Raw genomic sequence first — 18,254 nt, forward strand, 5'->3', positions numbered from 1 at the left:
TAAAAAAAACATTGAAAAACAATGATAATTTTGTAGGTAAAACAAGAACACCAAGAAACAAGGCATTCTTGCGCCGCCATGGCTTCCGCTGCCGTGCGATCACAGCCGGCAGCACCTTCCTTCAATCAATCGGTGTGGTATTAATCTGTGACTGCTGCTAGCTGCTGCTGATGTTTCAAGATAGTCCAATCAAACACATAATCACACTCAAAACCTTGGCGAACAAAAAGGTCACGAAAGAGTCTCTTGAGATAAGCATAGTCTGGTTTATCATCAAACCGAAGAGACCTACAGTAATGGAAGTAGGACACAAACTCTGTTGGATAACCATGGCACAAGGCCTCAATCGAAGTCGCCATTTTCTTATCTCCAATCTTGTCATTAAGTTGACTTCTAGACGACGTTCCTGCTCTTCTCAATCCCTGCCAAGGAAGACTCCCTCTCAGAAAGTACATAAGCACATATCCCACGGACTCCAAATCATCCCTGCGACTTTGTTCAATGCCACGATGAGTGTTCGAGCTTGCATACCTTGCACTCCCTAAGAAACTCTTATTTTCTCTGTAAGGAATATGAAGATGATGCTTCGAAACATCTCTGTACTTCTTCGCGAGGCCAAAGTCAATGATGTAAAGGTTATTCGATTGCGAACCCGACCCGATGAGGAAGTTGTCTGGCTTGATATCACGGTGTACGAGTGATTTTGAGTGAACAAACTCGACTCGGTTGATCATGTGACATGCAAGCACGAGAACGGTTTTGAGAGAAAACTTCCTGCCGCAGAAATTGAATAGGTCCTCGAGACTTTGTCCCAGTAAATCCATGACAAGAACATTGTGGTCTCCTTCAGTGCCAGACCATCTTACGTTTGGGATTCCAGGCCCTCCCTGTAGCAGTCTGTATATGTTGGCTTCATACAGCAATTGGGGATGCCTTGTCCTGCGATTTTCAAACTTAATCGCAACCTTCTCTTTTGTTTGAACATCGGTACCTACGTAGATCACTCCGAACGACCCGCTACCGATCTTCTGGCCGACTCGAAACCTGCCCCCAACTCCAAGCTCCATTGCCCAAGAGCTCAACGATCACAGTGAAACACTTACCTTATAGCAAAACCCCTAAACCCTAAGAGATGGAGACCATATAATGCCAGGGGTAAATTTGGAAAGTTGGGGGACTTTCTCTCTCTAGAATTTTAGGGTTAGAGAAGAGATAGAAGGCTTTATGAAATTGGATAGAGCTTTTTAGGTTTCAACGAGTAAAGGAACAAAAAAAAAATGAAGAGGGGTTTTCACGTTGGGAAAAGGAAAAAAAATCGAAATATTGGGAAAAAAATGGGATGTTTTAGTTGAGAGATTTCGTGTTGATTTTTTGGGTCAAAGGAGAGAGATTTCGTGTTGATAAGGAGTTAACAAGGGTACATAAAAGTTTTTTTTATTTTAGGAAAACAAATTATGTTCGTTAGATTCACTCTAATAAACTTGAAGAATAAAAAAGATTAACGTTCTAAATAAAAGAAGATCGAGAATCCGGCCAAGTCCGTAATTGATGATCATGTAATCAGCCAATGAGAAGAAAATAGTGAAAAAAGATAAATCATAGTCCAAAAAAGGAAGTAGCATACCGAATTATCACATAACTAGTTTATTAAAAAGATAAAACTATTTTGAATCTTAAGACGACGCACCGTTTCCACTGATTTCGCATCATATGCGACATTTTGGGTGCGAGTGCCACTCATGAAACGGCATTCCCTTGTACGTACGTCCATACAAGAAGTTGTGCCAAATTGCCAAAAGGTGCAATGCTTCACTCTCCACATTATGCCACAAAATTTGAACACTAGAATTTACAAACCATTTGCTTCTAATTTCACTCAATTCCATTTACTCTTCCCACAAACAATCTTAGGATTATTTTCTTCAATGGCGGACATGCGCTTAGAACAATCAGTTCATCAATCACCAAACACGACTTTGATGATGCCCTCTACACCTCTCCAATTGTCTGGTTTTCTCAGCGGAGACACCATCCAAGTCAAAGGTGACACTGGCAACTTGAAATTTTCAGTACAATTCAGTATCCAGGAAAAACAAGAGAACCACAGTCTCATTAACTCTATGGGTGCAAATGCATTGGACCAAGAAACTCATGCCTCAAGCTTTTCTTCATACATGACCCCAAATGCTGTTCAAGAAGTGGATGATCATCAAAGTGCTTGTTATACAGAACCTATTTTGAGTTTAAGTCACGAGAATGGTCGATTTCGGCCGGAAGAGGGTGATGAAGAAACTGAGATAAGAAAGAGTATTAGAGAGGCTATTGTGACAAGGCTGAGAAGTGGGATGATTTCTCCGGTCAACTATTCCCCTCGAATATTATCAAGTAGGAGGAGTTTAAGTTTAAAGCCTTATGGGAAGGAGAAATTAGCAAGGAAGAAAAATGGAGGAAAGATCAATGTGTTTGAGAAGGTGCTTAGAAGGCATAGTTCCCCAATAAGGCCATGCACTTCTTATGCCTTTTTTGTGATGGCAACTTGGGGTGTCGTTAAGTCCTCTTCATTTGGCGAAACAAGTAAGCAACTTGGTCGAATGTGGTGCAAACTCCCTCAACAAGAGAAAAGGGTCTGCCAATCTCTCTCTCTCTCTCTCTCTCTCTCTCTCTCTCTCTCTCTCTCTCTCTCTCAACCATTAACAATTTCAGTTTTCTTCTATTGGTTTATTTTGAAATTAATGGGAAATTATAATTGATATATAATGCGAATGTATTTTGCAGTTCTACAAGGAGATGGCTATGAAGGACAATGCAAGGTATAAGAGGCAATGCATGCAGTTGATGGAAAAACCACTCAGAGTACTCAAAAAAGGTAGCAGATGTGCATAGCAGAACATGTAGATTAAAATGGCTTCCGGATGACTATTATTTATGACCTTTTACATTTTTTTCTTTTTCTTTTTGTGATATGCTTAGATAATTTTATGGTAATGTAAATGATATATAACAATCGGTTTCTTCTTCAACTGGTCAATGATTTACAGTACTTTACATCTTCCTTTTTTCCCATCCGGAATTAAGCCTGTGGTTTTCTGGTCTCATGGACATTGTACACTTGCATACACTGGGAGACATAGATTATGAGCAATAAAATGGAGATATCACTTGCTGCCATATCAAACTAAAGGGAAAATGGCTTCTTCAAATTAATTTTTTTACTTGCAGTTAGCTGTGGTTCCTGCAGAAAAGGAAACGCAAAGCATAATGTTAAAGATGTTAACTGGAATGTTTAGCATAAGGCAGATATGAGGTCAAGTTTCTCAAACATAACTGAAGGATATATTGACAATCATATATACCTGTCTCAACCCATCAGCAGTATCACCCCCAAGATTCTCTGTGTTGCGCATGGTGCATCGGATTGAATTCAGGATGTCCCCATATGTAGTTCCATGTCCATGGTCAATGGCTTGGATGAAAGAATAAATCATGACACCAGTTGGAGTAGTCTTTGATAGAGCCTGTATGCACATGCACAAAGCATTAGCTCCGTTCCTTTTATCAGTCAATGCTAGGTAGAATAGACCTTTTTAGTAGAATAAATGGTTTAAGATTTTAGTACTGAAGCATCAGCAGAGGTCTGATGATCATCACAGTCACTGAAGGAAATGACCTTCCCACCACTTGTTCCTTTCCAAACACCTGACTGAGGGCGATGGTCCTCCCATACATATGATACATACCTCCCACTTCTGCATGATTGCATCCACAAGCAAGAAATTGAACTTTTCCATATCAGATTTGGTGGAAATTGAACTAACGCACATCAGATTTGGTGGAAATTGAACTAACGCACATCAGATTTGGGGAAAATTGAACTAACCCACATCAGATTTGGGAAAAGTTGAACTTACCCACATCAGATTTTAAGCAGCAAAATATAAAACTGGACTCAATTTAATTACCTGTCCAACCTACAGAGGAATGGCAAGCATCTATAAATAATAAATGCATGGAGTTTAACACCGTCAGTTAGAGGTCTGACAATCATTGCATTGATCTCACCATCTGCAATCATCCCCTGAGTCTTAAAATCCGAGGGACACAGGCGTTCATCATATCCATCAACCTCATACCCATTGTAGTTCCTCTTTCGTTTTCCATGCTCAGAGTAATGAAACACCAATGAGTCCCCTGCTTGACAACCTTGCACAAGCCAACGCAGTGCCATGATCATGTTTTGTTTTGTAGGGTGCCGATTAGTGTCAGTTTCTTCTTCTACAAGTAAGTCCCAGATAGAGATTAAGATCATAAATTCATAAGTAATCAGTTATCTGCATTAAAATTCTAGGGGCATTTTTTCACCGGTGAGCATGAGAATGGAGGACTCGGGAAAGTGGAACTTAGTGACCAGCAAATTACTTCATACACTTTGCATCATTTAAGCTCATGCCGTGAGTTCTTATATGACACGGCGCATATCACCGCTTGCTTGCATCCACCCGGGGCAATGGCATGGCACGTGGTTGTCCAGCGGTGGATGCAGGGTGGCCCAGGTGGGGAGCGGCAGCTGATGAGGTAGGTAGTGGTGGGAGTAGGAGTAGGAGGAGGAGTATGGGGCAGTGTAGGTGGTGGCGTGGCATATGGGGCAGTATATGGTGGGTACACCTGGTGGTAGCTGAACATTTTTATGGTATTTTGAGCATTGTACGGGCATCAATATGGTGTGAATCTGAGAGAAAGAGAATGAGAAACAGAGGGAGTGTTGTTGTATTATCCTCAAATGGTGGAACTATATATATATATACTCGAACTTCTTACGTTAAGATTCGAACATATCTCGTTCTCTTGTTTAACGATCATCCGTTATGCACTTTGCATCTTGTTCTTTCGTTTCTATTCTGTTCGAACATCAATGTCACTAATTACATGGGAAGAGGATCCAATGTTCATCAACAGCTACTCAATGCATTCACAATTTATCCTACAAGAAGAATATACTTCTTTCTTCTTTTTTAGTAGATCAAAATTTTGTTCTGGAATTTTGTTTTTAATAATTACCTTGGATTTCATAGTAATCTTTGTTTTATTATGATGAAAAATTAGGAAAAAAAAAGACAATTTTGTTTTCCCCTTGTCTATTGCTAACATAACACACAAATCCAATTTCATTACCAAGGTGGAAGATCCAACATAGGCCTATTCATTTCAAAAAGGATGATCGGTGCTGCTAGCATCGGGGTGAACAAGTGTTACATGTCCAAGTCCAAGGTCTCGGTGTGAACAAACAATTCAAAATGCCTCAAATTTTGACTCAATCTCGGTCTTACCAGGAAATAGATATACAGAATCATGTGAAAATCTGTATTCAGTGAAAGTGATATGTATGGCTTGGAGGGAAATTAGGTGAGAATCATTGTTGGGGCAGCTTATACTTATTTGCATGATGAGGAACAATTCCACCACCTGGAAGATTCTTTCTTTTTGCCTTTTTGGTCAAGACCACATTGACACTTCACACAGAATTTAGGAATACTAGGAAGAATCAGGGAATTAGCATATCTTATTGGACTAAACTATCCTCCTCCAACAAAAGGATTAAATTGGGGCTTGTTGGAAATTGGATCTACACAGACACACACTCATTCTATGCAGATATGGATCATTACCCAAGAACAAGAACAACATAACAATATGGGTTTCCCGGAGAACTGTACATGCTCCTGGGAGGTTGGGGCAAACTTAAGGGACGATTATGAGCAATAAGATGGAGATACTGCTTCAATTCCTATAGGGAGAAAGGCTTTGTATACACATCAAATGGTTGATTGGCAGTTAGCTGTGGTTCCTGCAGCAAAGACCGTTTAAAGGAATGTTAAAGATGCTAACTGTAATCAGCATAGCATAGACATGAGATCAAGTTTATCAAATAAACATAACTTTTCTTTTTCCTGTTTTTTTTTTTTCATATTTCAGTGTCTTATATTTTCCGGGATGATTTAGTTGCTCACAGAATTTCATAAGATGACTCCAATCAAAATACTGTCAACAAACATCAGGGTTCATATATGGTCAAACTAGTGTGGAAGGATTGAAAATCCTACCTGTCTCAACCCGCCAAGACTCCCTCCTGTCAAAAGCATGGAGATAAGAGATGTCACAATACCACCTCCAATTTCATTATCTGTGTTACGGATGGTAGATCGCATTGCATTCAACATTTTCCCATATGTATTTGCTTGTCCGCGCTCAATGGCTTGGATGAAAGCATAAGTCATGGCACCAGTTGAAGTAATCTTTGACAAAGCCTGTGCACATGAAGCATTAGCTTTGTTTCTTTCAATAGGCATATGCTAGAAAAAGGCACATTGTTATTGTAATAGAGTTAACAGTTCAAGATTTTGTTCAAGACTTTACTGAGGTATCAGCAGAGGTCTGATCATCATCACAACCACTGAAGGAAATGGCCTCCCCACCATTTGTTCCTTTCCAAACACCTGATCGAGGGCGATGGTCCTCCCATACATACCTCCCGCTTCTACATCCAAACACAAGAGTGAATACAAATTAAATAAGTACATAGAGCAATGCTAAGCACTAAATAGACTGCTGGAAGGAAATACTGAACAACAAATTGCCATTTGTATATACTATATAAGCAGATGGAGAGTAAAGAATAGCATTATGCAAAGATCCATATGACTTCAACTGATGAATATTAAACTGGAGTTACCTGTCCATCCTACAGAGAAATGGTAAATCTAGCACAGTACCACTATGGCAAGCATCTACAATTGCATGGAGCTTAACCCCAGCAGGAAGAGGTCTGACAATTGTCGCATTGATCTCATCATCCACGATCATTCCCTGAGTCTCAAAATCCGAGGGGCAGAGTGTTTCGTCGTATCCATCCACTTCATCTCCAGTGTAGTTCCTCTGCTGTGATCCATGACCAGAATAATGAAATACCAAGGAATCCCCTGCTTGGCAACCTTGCACAAGCCAAAACAGCGCCATTCTCATATTTTGTTTGGTAGGGCGCCGATAAGGGTCAGCTTCTTCTTCTGCAAGACTCAGATAGAAATTAAGATCAGAAATTGTCAGCATTAAAATCTTAGGAACATTGTAATCACATTCTAAAAGAAACCACGGTGCATCATCAAAACCAGCTTTTACTGCCATATCAGGGGCAGTCATCATTCACAAATTGTGGAAAACAACAACATGATAAAGTTAAGAGAAAACCAAATAATGATTTTGAAATTAAAGTACAGGGAAAATTAAGGAAACAGTTGTTGTTTCTCAAATATTAGTAAAAGCACTTCGATGGTAATTACAGAATATCCATAATGTACATAACTCTAAAATTTACAGAAAAAAAGTTGATTTACTATGAATTTAGAATGATTCAACGATTTAACATAGTATGTAGAATCAGAACTAGTCATTGTTGACCCACAAAGACAAAAATCACATCCCAACCATGTAATTCAAATTGCAGATAACATCAAAATCAAAGCTTTAAAGAAACGGAAAGCAAGCTAAGAGATATATATATATATACCGGTGAGCATGAGAATGGAGGACTCGGGAAAGTTGAACTTGTTGACCAGCAAATACTTCATACACTTGGCATCGTTAATGCAGCCCTTGAGCTCGTGCCGGGAGCGCTTATACGAGACGGCGCATATCACGGCCCGCTTGCGTCCGTGGGCCGAGGGAGGCGGCCCCGGCGGCGCGTGGTAGTGGGGAGAAATGGTAGGCGCGTGGTGGTGGTGGGAGGAAGAGGAGGAGGAGTGCGGCGAAGGAGGAAGAGAGCGGGGTTCGGCGATGCGGGTGACGGCCTTGCAAATGGAGCAGCGAATGGACTGAGCGCCAGCTGGCAGCTGCAGAGGTGTGCGGCAGTTGGAGCAGTCCACCAGCATCAACATGGTTGGTTGGTCGTTGACGTGAAAGAGAATTGGATGAAGATCTGAGAATGAGAAGTTGCGATCGATCGAGATCTTGAATGAAAGGGAAGGGGATGATGTAAAGAAATGAAGAATGAAATTAGCATGGAGGATTCTGAATAATTGATTATATGAAGAGATTGTTTTTTGGTTTTTTTCTAGAACAAGAGATGTTGAGTGGGTTGTGAAACGAAGCTGACGAGGAAATCGATATGGAGAGAAAGAGAGGGAGACAAATTTGACTTGCGTTATTGCGTGTTTTCTTAATTGGACCAATAGGAACATTTGCTAATTCACACAAAAAAACCACTAATAATTGTCAATTAATATTATATTTGCATTTTGCAATATGCCTGTTGCAAAACACGTTTAAAGTAGGATAAAGATAAATGATGCAAATAAAACTTCATGAAACGAACATTTTTGCAACTACTGTATTATCAATTAAAGAATAACTTACATATCCCCGCGTTCGGGGATATGTGATATCACGCAGGAGTGAGAAAGAGAAAAAAGAAAGGAAGAGAGAAAGAAATAGAGAGATAAAGAGAGAAGGGGGAAAATGATAGCAGGTGGCATACCTACGTTGCAGGCAAGTCATTCTTTATCTATTAAGATATAACTATACGGTCAGATGACGATAATCAGTTATAAATAAATTAAAATAATAGGGTGTAAATTATGAAATATTACAAAATTTATGGATATAAATTATAATTTGATTTAAACGTTTTCTCAAGTGTTATGATAACAAACCCAAGGAGGTCCAAGGGTTTCAAATTTTCCCCATCATGGTATCTTATACTTGTGTATTGGGTAACACCTTAACACATTATCATGAGTGTGCTTACTAAACATGGAAATTGAATTTCATACTTGGATTATATATGAATCAATAAAATACTGCCATATAAATTTAAGATACAAATTTTGAATTTCTAGCACTACTCTTTGAAAAGTTGACATTTTTAATTACTTTCATATGTGAAATGACTAAATTATAAAAAAGTAATTGATCTAAAGAGATATATTCGAGTGAGTAAATAAGATGATCGAGCTAATCAATTGTATATATATGGAAGTTCAAAAGGGTCAAAGTTTTTAAAATTTCAAAATATTATTAAAAGGAAAATATTTGGGTCACTCCCAGGAAGTATTCCTAGGTCACCCCATCCCCCCAAATTTCAATTTCGGCAATACCGGTGCATGATCGAAACCGTTCACTTTTTAGATAACCAATTAAAGATCATCTCTGTAAAAAATCAAATCAATCGGAAATCGTTTGGTTATATAACTGTTGTCAATTAAGTAGAAAAAATTGATGGTTTTCAATTAAAGAGTGATTTTTTGATCAAACCGTTGATTTTTTATATTTAATCAACAACAGTTATATAATCAAATGATTTCCGATTAAGTTGATTTTTTACAGAGATGATCTATAATAGGTGATCTAAAAAGTGAACGGTTCCGATCATGCGCTGGTATTACTGAAATTGTTATTTTAGGAGGAGGGATGACCTTGGGGTACCCCCAGGGGGTGACCCAAGTAGTGTCCTTATTAAAATTATAAGCATCTCATTAAGTTCATGATAATGTTTCCAGGGATCAAATCTACTTTTATATCGAAATTAAAAATGAACTAATTTAACAAGCTTTGGCTAAATATGTTATCTTGTTCAAAATTTTCAATTTGGGTTGTGTAAGGATTTCCTTTCCACGATCTTGAAAGAGAAAATCTATCAAAAGAATATTTACTTAAGTAATGAAATTAAAGACTGATCTTCCTTGAAAGAACACTTCAAATTTCAAAATAATGGTGTGTCCATCTTCTTTATTACTCTATTAAAGAATTAAGCAATGTCTCGCCGTTTTGGAATCTTCCATCACCTAAATTACTCTATTAGGTGGAGTGGTTGGTTGCAAACTTGCAACCAAAATATAAAAGGAGTTCCTAGAGCGACTTGTCGTTTGCAACACAACCATGTTCCTATATACGACAAAGCGTTAAAAATAACACGACCCGTCGTTCCTGAAAAAATAAGGAAAGATTGATAGAAATTCGAGAAAAATATAGAAATAAATTGAACCTCGTGTCACGGAGTGAATAGTGATGGGAGGGTAATGAAATGAGTGAATACAGCCTACAGGACAAAAAAATCGAACTTTTCTCCGTAGACTTGACCTTGACTGCTGCTGCTATAGTGTTTTTTTCCCGAGAAAACGAGAGAGAAAACAAGTGGGAAAATGGTGGTGAAGGAAGTGAGTTGTGGGTATTTAACAAAAGGCTCAAAGGTTGAAGTGTGTAGCAACGAAGATGGGTACCAAGGTGCATGGTTCCCAGCCAAAATCATCGAACCACCGCCCTCAAATTCCTCCGCGAAGAGGAAAAAGAAGAACTTGAACTCCAACGAGGCTTTGATTCAGTACGAGACTCTGCTCAACGAAGACGAGACCGAGCTGCTCATTGAGCACATGGACGTGTCCTGCATTAGGCCTCTGCCTCCTGAGGTCACTGACGACAAGAGCTTCGAGCCCAACGACGTCGTAGACGCGTTTTCCAACGACGCCTGGTGGACTGGGGTTGTGATCAAGGTTGTGGATGATAAGTACACAGTGGGTTTCAAGAACCCACCTGATCTGCTTGTGTTGGAGCGCTCTGAGTTGCGGTCTCATTGGATATGGAAAGAGGGCATATGGGTTCGAGCCCCAAAGGAGGTACTTTTTTAATAATATGCATGTGCCTTTTTTTTTTTTTAATACAGATTTTACATGGGTTTTTTTATATTTTATTTGGGAATTATTTGAAGCTTTCTGTCATGAGTCTCATGACTCATGGGTTTTGATGATTTAAGAACATGCAGGTTGTGGGGGTGTGCAATGTGCATACATTGGCCTTTGTTATTGTTCTCTTAATTTTTTCCCTTAAAAGGAAATTACTTTTTTGTGTACTTTTTAAGAGCAGTTTTTGTCATGGTTGTCCATGTTTTAAGAACCCAAATTACATAAACTTATAGAGCTGGATAACGGTTGTCATGAGTATCATTGGTTCCCTGGACCACATTACGTATACGGATTTTCATGATTACTGGAGTTATGAACCAAAGCTGTTGTTTTGTATATTCCATGTGAATTTAATGATGTGATGGTCCAAACCAGTATTAATATCATGTTTGTTTGTACTTTGTAATTTCTTCTGCATTACTCTGGTATGTTGTGTTGCTTAATAAGTTCGTCCTCCTTTGGGTTCTATGTTTCATTGTACCTGTGGCTAAATTATATTTCAAGGAGCATTGGGGAAAAAATTAGGTAAATGGAACCCTTAAAGTTGGTATGCTTTTTAAACGTTTTTATTGTGATTTAATCTTTTCCCATTATTTGTGACTGTTGCCCACCATATTAAACTTTCCCCATCAACAAATATAAAATTTCACATACAACATGTTAACAAGTTGAAACGGTTTTAATTTTGAAGTCAGAATTTGTTGTTAACAGCTTGTTTGGATTGGATGAATGCAGTGGAATGGGATCGTTTTTTCCCTCAGAACACAAGCTACCTCTAGCTTGTTTAGTCAATTGTAATTGTTCACTCTTAGTTGACCGTTCCACTGGGGCTTCCACTTAAGCTCATAATTTTGTTCGGTCCAAATACAGATGGAACACAATTTCCATTCTGTCATATTCCCTATTAACTTTTATGTTCTGTTTTATTCCTTTCCCCTGTGAACCTTAAGCTCATAATGTTGTTCGGTCCAAATACAGGTGGAACACAATTTCCATTCTGTCATATTCCCTATTAACTTTTATGTTCTGTTTTATTCCTTTCCCCTGTGAACCTTAAGCTCATAATGTCGTTCGGTCCAAATACAGGTGGAACACAATTTCCATTCTGTCATTAACCCTTGTTAATTTTTATGTTCTGTTTTATTCCTTTCCCGGTTTCCCCTGTGAACTCTCACTATAAAGATGATATTATACCTTTCCCATTGCCCCATGAAAAAAGCACAAGTGAAAAGAAAAGAGAGCAGGCCTTGCCTAAGTAACTCGCTCATATGCTTAAGGCAACTCATATTGGTTGAAATGTTGTCATAACACATTCAGCTATATATACACTGAACTTCTGCCAAAGCAGGGCTCAAGGGGTTGAGGAAATAAATTTTTTCTAGTAATCTTTTTACCAGTATCAGTATACTTATAAAAAGGTCCATAGTTCAGGATTTTCTAACATTTTTTCTTTTATAGCAAAACCCATGTGCGTTAAAACTATGGTTACTATTCATGTGAATGCCTATAATTCAAGATTAAGTATTTAAGTACTATATACTATTTATGGCCAATGATCTATTAGCCACAGCACTTAAGTCTGTTGCTTTTTATTTCTAAATAAAAATATTTTCTTGTATGATCTTTCTGTCGTGTCAAATTTGAGACATTTACAAACCTTGAATTTCAGCTGTTAAGCTTCAAATTGCAAGGCTCAGTGGTTTTTTTTGTGTGTCTTAAGTTAGGATTTTTTTCGGGAGTTTTAAATTATAATTTAGTGAGGTCTTTACTTTTTCTGTACAGGACTATGATATGCGTGTGTGAGTTAGGATTTTTTTTCAGGAGTTATAATTATAATTTATTGAGGCCTTTATTTTTCTGTACATGACTATTATATGTGTGTGTGTGTGTGTGTGTTTTTTTTTTTTCTATTTTTTCAAATTCATGCCTTTTTTATTCATTCATTAAGCTCCTTTACAATGAATCTAGCTTCCTTCTGATATGGACAGAGATGGCAAAGAATTTTCTGTATTCTATGCTTTTGATTATGATATATAAATAAGACTGACCATTTTCACAAATCGTTTAAAGAGGATGATGGGATCGATTTTCAGCCCTGGGACAGCAGTTGAAGTGAATCTCAACAAAGAACATCTATATGTTGCTTGGTTCCCAGCAATTTATTTTGGTGAGCTAGGGTTAAACTCTTTCTTGGTTCAATATAAGATCCCAAACAACTATAATGGAAATGGTCTTGTTAAAGCAATTGTACATAGCCATCAGATTCGACCTTGCCCTCCACAGTTTGAGGAAAAAGATTTTAACTTGTTGGAAAAGGTGGATGCATTGCATGATATGGGTTGGTGGGTTGGAGAGATTACCAAAGTTCTTACAGGGAAAAGGTATATTGTCACTTTTAGATTCACGAAGCAGGAGAAGGAATTCAGTCATTCTGAACTGAGGCCCCACTTGGAATGGGGTGATGGAAGATGGCATGCTAACATCGACGGAAAATGGGTTACTGACTTTCCGGTATGTATATTTTTCTTTTGTTATGTAAGGAGAGTTGGGGGGAGGTCATGGACTCATGGCTGTGTTTCCTTGTGAGTTTTGTGGTCAATATGTTTGAACCTTGTTTTGGAAAGATAATTATTATGATGCAATTTAATTCAGAAAGTTTAGTGATGTGCATGTAAGCTTAAGTTGCTATGCTGAAAAGCCTATATAGAGTAAAATTTGTTATGCGTGGCTTAAATTTTGGCCTTTTGTATCAGGAAGTTCGCTTTATTACAGATTATGAAGAACATTCTAGGCATGCATGCGATAGTTACAGAAACTCTGAGGTAGCTGCACCACTTGACTGTTCAGGTGCTACCAAGGATAACACTGAAGAAAAAACACCTTGTTCTACCAATTCATGGAAGGGTGATAAATCACCCTATGGAAAAGCCAAAAGAAAACTGAAAATCTCTCAGAAACATAATGATGATGGAAAATTTGCAAGTCCTTGCAAGAAGTTAAAAGGGGGACAATCAGAAGACTCCTTATCTTTTACAGAATTATATGAAAGGAGAACACGAGTGAGAGCATCAAACAAAGAAGGCCCAGTTAGAGATGGCAAGGTAAGCAAACTCTCAAAAAAATGTTGTCAGCGTTTAGTCTCATATTGCTGAGTGTTCTTTTGGGGTAAACAAAATTATGAGTCAAATCTTGTCTCTCTAAACTTCATTAACTTGTGCTTATTCTATGCATTTTATAAGTTGATAGCATTTGGAGACTGGCATAGGATAGGAGGTCCATCTACTTGAGATACCTGCTATCACATAAAAGTGTGTTGGTTCACTCAATTATGGTTCAACTCACTTTAGTCAGTGAGTATTGTCAGCACTACTTCAACTTTACTGACAACACTCACCCACTCAAGTAAGTGCAGGGTTAAGTAGTGCTCATTTCTGGGGCAACATTACAACATTAAGCTACTCAATTTACTTCTCTGTGGGATATATAAAAGAAAATGAAACTAGGCCTTTGTGGTTTATGGGGTGATACTGCCCAATGGACATGTTTCAAGATTAAGGTCAGGTTGTTCATATTCTTGGAGGCCTCAGTATGCACTAATTTACCTGGAGTAAGCAGTCCAAGCGGGTTCTTTTCTTTTATGCATATTCATGGATAATTGGGTTCAACAATTTGCTTTCCCATTGTTTGAAATTAAGAGGTGCTATACTTTTTACAAAGCAAGAGGTGCACTATTTTTCCTCTTTTGTTTCTTCTCTCACCCGATGCTCCTGATTATAATGTGTTTTGTTCCTCTTGCAGAACACTGACCAACAACAGGTTGGAGAACTGGATAATCGAGCAATAATTTTTTTTAAAAAGAAAGGTAGACCACGACAATCACAAGGTGGTAGCCCATCTCCTAGAGTAAGACATGAGAGGAGGGGCAGACCGCTGAAATTGCCTGGTAAAAAATCCATAACCCTCAGAAAGAGGCATATATCCACACTCGCCAACATTACATGAAATTATTTATCTATTATGTATATACATTGTGTAATTCATTTAAAGCAAATGTGTTTAATTGGTTGCAGTCAAGAGGGGCTGTGGAATTGAAACTTCTAATGAAGATGAGCATATAATGGACAACAATGAATCTTCTAGAATCAGATCAGAGTCTGAAGTGACAGGAGGTTCACATGTTGGAAAATTATGTCTGCTCCCTAAGGAGGTATATCTGAAGCCTGTATGAGATGAGAAGAAACCTTTAAATGATCGACAGAAGAGCCTTGTAAAGACTGTATTGGAACAACATTATTAAGGATAAAATAAGTATCACAAAATATATAAAATGGTAAAAGGAAAGCTTTCATAACAGAGAAGAAAAATAAAACTGCAAATAAATGTTGAAACCGAGAATTTGCTGGATACCAGTCGTCAAGGCCCTGTTCACGTAGCATTTGGGTAATTTTCAATTGTTTCCATGTAGGATGTGTTGCTAGTGTCAGAGATAGGTTTTTAGCCATAACTTTGTCACATAGGTTATATTATGTCTTTACATATCTAACCACAGTCTACAGTAAGCTTGGGGGCAATACAATGCAAGACCAGTGTGCTTCTTATAAAACACATGTATGAGTCGTATGACCATCGTGGTGATGGGAACTTTTCTGGTTCAAAAGAAAGAAATGATTCTCCTTTGGAAACATGCTAGTTTGGTGGGTAAAGTGATTAAAGTAGTATTGGTTGAAATAAAGAGTTTTGTTTTTTAATTATCAAATAAACATAAAATTTTTAAATACAGAGTGTTGCATAAAACCAAAGAGCTTAGTTACACCTCAGTCGGTGCTGTAAAACTGAATCGAAGGACTAAGATGATGCATGTCAAGAATGTTAGAAGTGTTTAATGTTTACTTAACTACAGGATATTTTAAAAGAAGCTATGAAATTCTATTTTTTATTTACAATTAATTCAAAGGTGGTCAGCTTTCCTTAATCTCCAGAATAAGTACGGAATTGGAAGCATCCTATTGTGTTTTTATTCCCTCTAGGCTCTAACTCAATTTTACTGATCCCGAACATGCAGGAGGTTAAACAACAGAATGAAGATGGAGTGAGGAGTGAAATGAAAGAGAAGGGAAAACTACCTGAATTGCTTGTTGAATACTCAAAAAATCCAGCAACAGGTGTGTATTATGTCTTTTTTTTGTTTTTTGGCCAGAGGTGTGTATTATATGTCAAAGCTACACAATTCTCATTAGATGGGTGTTTTTGAAATCCAATGTGTGCCAACATTTGTGGGTGAGGAACATAATTGTGCCGGATCTGTTGCTGCAGATTGTACGAATGATACTTTTGAATTGCCTGCGCTCACAGGGTTGGAACTTCCAGGTATAAGAGGCTAACAACCTGAAAAAAACTACTTAGCACAATTGAAATAGAGCACTTGTAGCCTGAATAAATTTTATTTTTTTAGGTGAGAAGCACAATGGAACCGGAGTTGTTGCTGAAGTTGAATTGCCTAATACTAAAGTTGTTGAACGTAAAGGTATGAGATCACAACCTGAAACACCCTTACTTTAGCTTATGAACAAAGAATTTCAGGAACTAGTATGCAATTTAATTAGAATGCTCCCTACACTCCTCTTTCCGTCCCTGGTCTGTTTTTGCTTTTGTATTTTATAATGTGCTTCCCTGAAAAAGATAAATAGTCTATTCAAACATTTGGATGAGTGATTAGGAAGTTGAATTTGGAACAGTCAATAAATAGAGGTTGCAAAGCATAATTAAGAAAGCAATGACTTTTGGTAATACTGAGTGATAGAAAACAAGGAATATTAGTTTTGTAACTGCAGCCACTGCACTTACATTTCAAACTATAAATACTTCTCTTTGCTCCATCTTAATGCATATGACTCAGAAGCTGTGAGTTACTCACAGAGTCACAGCTAACTCACAGCTTCTACGAATTCAAAATGATAGGGATGAAGGATTTGTATGACTAGGCCAAACTTTACGGCAGCTTTTTCTCCTCTGTGATAGCTCATAAGAAACCTGCAGAAATGATTTACCTTATAATTTTCTATAGTCAAAATGAATCAGTAAGAGAAAGTACCACATATTGCTAGACAAAGAAATAAACATATTTGGGATGTAATTATCCTTTTTCTTGCTTTCTTTTCCCCTTTGGTAGTGCTTGTTTATCCTGTGCTGTCTAAAATTCATGTTCTTAATTTTCCAGGTCCTGAAGGAGCAGTGAGAGAGATGGAAACTGTGGATTCTGCAATAGATTACTTGACAAACGAAGTTCAGGTGTCTGTGGCTGGAATACCTACAAAGACAACTGCTCATGATCAATCTTTATCATCGTGCATAGATGAAACACCATCTGTGAAAAATATAGAGAGCTCAAGTAAGCTAATGTGAAAATTTTCAATGGATTCCTTTGGCTGTAGTTCGTTTGATTAACATAAAGATTGTGTTCTAGGTAATCCTGCCCGGACTGCCAACCAACAAAATGAGGTTAGAGGAAGACAAGTTGAAGCTGGTGGCACAGGTAACATTGAGCAACAAGACAGTCCACATTGGCCTTTTGTGAAAAGTTCTCCAGTTTGGGAAAAAATTGAATCCATGGATGTATTCAAAAGATTGCCGCAAAAACCACACTTTCATCCTTTAGTGAAGTGTAAACAGGTATGTCGTGAAGGATCAGCCATTGGAAGTATGATAACCTTTGCCTCTCTGGCAGAGAAGACTTCCAAGTTGCAGGTTGGTGATCCTACTGACTTCATTGATAGCAGTTTGGAAGCCCTAGTTGAATTGGAAATGATGGGATTTGATGTCGAGCCAATACAGAATCGCCTGAATGAATTGCTAGACATGAAAGGTGAGTTGGGGATGCTTCTGAACAGCTCAAAAGAAGTTGAAAGTCTGATCATGGGGTGTACTCAAGTCAGTACCAAGAACAATGAAACAATCAGTAGCATTGATAAGCAGATTAAGGACTTAGAGGAAAAACGGGCAATGCTGGTCTCAATGAATGTGGTCAAAGGTTCCGAAATTAGCAGGTTGCAATCAGAAGCAAATGCTATCACTGAACGCATTCAGACTGTCCAGAGTGATTTTGAAAAACTAGCTGCTGCAGCATGGTGATTCTAATCTTCCTCAACATTACCACCCTTTTTGCTAACCCTTCAATGGTTTGGAGCAAGATTGTCCATGGAAACTGATATATATACATATATGCCCTTTTGATGTAGAGCGATGGAAGTGATACCAAACTACTCTATAATTTCGTAACAGCTATTAGCCCTGAATGCTGGTAATAGGGTATCTGTACTTCCATATTATTAGCCAGTATGAAACTTAATGCTATAAATTATATATTATAAACCGGTTTTACTAGCAGTATCAGTTTCTTGTTGGTTTCCTAGTAAATGCCTTGTGCACACTCCTTTTTTATGATAAAAACTTTAGCCTGTGGCTTCCCTAAAAGAAAGTTAAAGAGCTTTCTAGCTACCTAAGATTGATGCCCCCCCCCACCACAAAAAGGAG

The 18,254-nt window shown here is 38.0% G+C and overlaps 3 protein-coding genes and 2 pseudogenes across 6 annotated transcripts; 2 read left to right on the top strand and 3 right to left on the bottom strand.

Moving 5' to 3' along the window:
- Nucleotides 1-105: 105 nt before the first annotated feature.
- On the bottom strand, nucleotides 106-1,077 carry LOC147289675 (casein kinase 1-like protein 1 pseudogene; annotated as a pseudogene).
- Nucleotides 1,078-1,925: 848 nt separating this feature from the next.
- Nucleotides 1,926-2,902, top strand: LOC147289676 (uncharacterized). The gene is made up of 2 exons (XM_086237128.1): nucleotides 1,926-2,624; nucleotides 2,776-2,902. Exons 1-2 carry the CDS (start codon nucleotides 1,926-1,928, stop codon nucleotides 2,881-2,883), a joined length of 807 nt encoding a protein of 268 aa, XP_086093254.1. The 3' UTR covers nucleotides 2,884-2,902.
- Nucleotides 2,893-5,052, bottom strand: LOC147289677 (metacaspase-1-like; annotated as a pseudogene). Its single transcript, XR_015121216.1, has 6 exons — nucleotides 4,816-5,052; nucleotides 4,360-4,726; nucleotides 3,960-4,272; nucleotides 3,617-3,746; nucleotides 3,354-3,515; nucleotides 2,893-3,232 (listed from the first exon to the last, which is right to left on the bottom strand). The product of XR_015121216.1 is annotated as a metacaspase-1-like (transcript).
- A 418-nt stretch (nucleotides 5,053-5,470) lies between these two features.
- Nucleotides 5,471-8,139, bottom strand: LOC147289678 (metacaspase-1-like). The gene is made up of 5 exons (XM_086237125.1): nucleotides 7,559-8,139; nucleotides 6,728-7,058; nucleotides 6,412-6,532; nucleotides 6,099-6,302; nucleotides 5,471-5,842 (listed from the first exon to the last, which is right to left on the bottom strand). Exons 1-5 carry the CDS (start codon nucleotides 7,923-7,925, stop codon nucleotides 5,783-5,785), a joined length of 1,083 nt encoding a protein of 360 aa, XP_086093251.1. The 5' UTR covers nucleotides 7,926-8,139; the 3' UTR covers nucleotides 5,471-5,782.
- Nucleotides 8,140-10,100: 1,961 nt separating this feature from the next.
- Nucleotides 10,101-18,098, top strand: LOC147289679 (DUF724 domain-containing protein 7-like). Of its 3 annotated transcripts, XM_086238385.1 has the most exons (10): nucleotides 10,101-10,658; nucleotides 12,795-13,235; nucleotides 13,478-13,825; nucleotides 14,523-14,667; nucleotides 14,795-14,931; nucleotides 15,787-15,886; nucleotides 16,038-16,091; nucleotides 16,177-16,248; nucleotides 16,942-17,112; nucleotides 17,188-18,098. In XM_086238385.1, the coding sequence occupies exons 1-10, from the start codon at nucleotides 10,188-10,190 to the stop codon at nucleotides 17,850-17,852; spliced, it is 2,604 nt and encodes an 867-aa protein (XP_086094511.1). In that variant the 5' UTR covers nucleotides 10,101-10,187; the 3' UTR covers nucleotides 17,853-18,098. The 3 variants fall into 3 exon arrangements, with proteins under 3 accessions (XP_086094511.1, XP_086094512.1, XP_086094513.1); XM_086238386.1 differs by lacking the exon at nucleotides 12,795-13,235; XM_086238387.1 differs by lacking the exons at nucleotides 12,795-13,235; nucleotides 13,478-13,825 and having other exon boundaries at nucleotides 10,102-10,658.
- The last annotated feature ends 156 nt before the right edge of the window (nucleotides 18,099-18,254 follow it).

Source organism: Dryas octopetala, chromosome 3, assembly GCF_963921425.1.
Source record: "Dryas octopetala chromosome 3, drDryOcto1.1, whole genome shotgun sequence".
In the NCBI taxonomy this organism is placed as follows: Eukaryota; Viridiplantae; Streptophyta; class Magnoliopsida; order Rosales; family Rosaceae; genus Dryas; species Dryas octopetala.

Excerpts from the sequence above, each read along its gene's own strand:
- LOC147289676 (XM_086237128.1), top strand. The coding sequence starts at position 1,926 with ATGGCGGACATGCGCTTAGAACAATCAGTTCATCAATCACCAAACACG. Across the intron at positions 2,625-2,775 it reads TCCCTCAACAAGAGAAAAGG|TTCTACAAGGAGATGGCTAT; the intron begins GTCTGCCAATCT and ends TGTATTTTGCAG.
- LOC147289678 (XM_086237125.1), bottom strand. The coding sequence starts at position 7,925 with ATGTTGATGCTGGTGGACTGCTCCAACTGCCGCACACCTCTGCAGCTG. Across the intron at positions 7,059-7,558 it reads CTCCATTCTCATGCTCACCG|AAGAAGAAGCTGACCCTTAT; the intron begins GTATATATATAT and ends TGAGTCTTGCAG. Across the intron at positions 6,533-6,727 it reads TTTCTCTGTAGGATGGACAG|AAGCGGGAGGTATGTATGGG; the intron begins GTAACTCCAGTT and ends GTTTGGATGTAG.
- LOC147289679 (XM_086238385.1), top strand. The coding sequence starts at position 10,188 with ATGGTGGTGAAGGAAGTGAGTTGTGGGTATTTAACAAAAGGCTCAAAG. Across the intron at positions 10,659-12,794 it reads GGGTTCGAGCCCCAAAGGAG|AGGATGATGGGATCGATTTT; the intron begins GTACTTTTTTAA and ends AATCGTTTAAAG. Across the intron at positions 17,113-17,187 it reads GAAAAATATAGAGAGCTCAA|GTAATCCTGCCCGGACTGCC; the intron begins GTAAGCTAATGT and ends ATTGTGTTCTAG.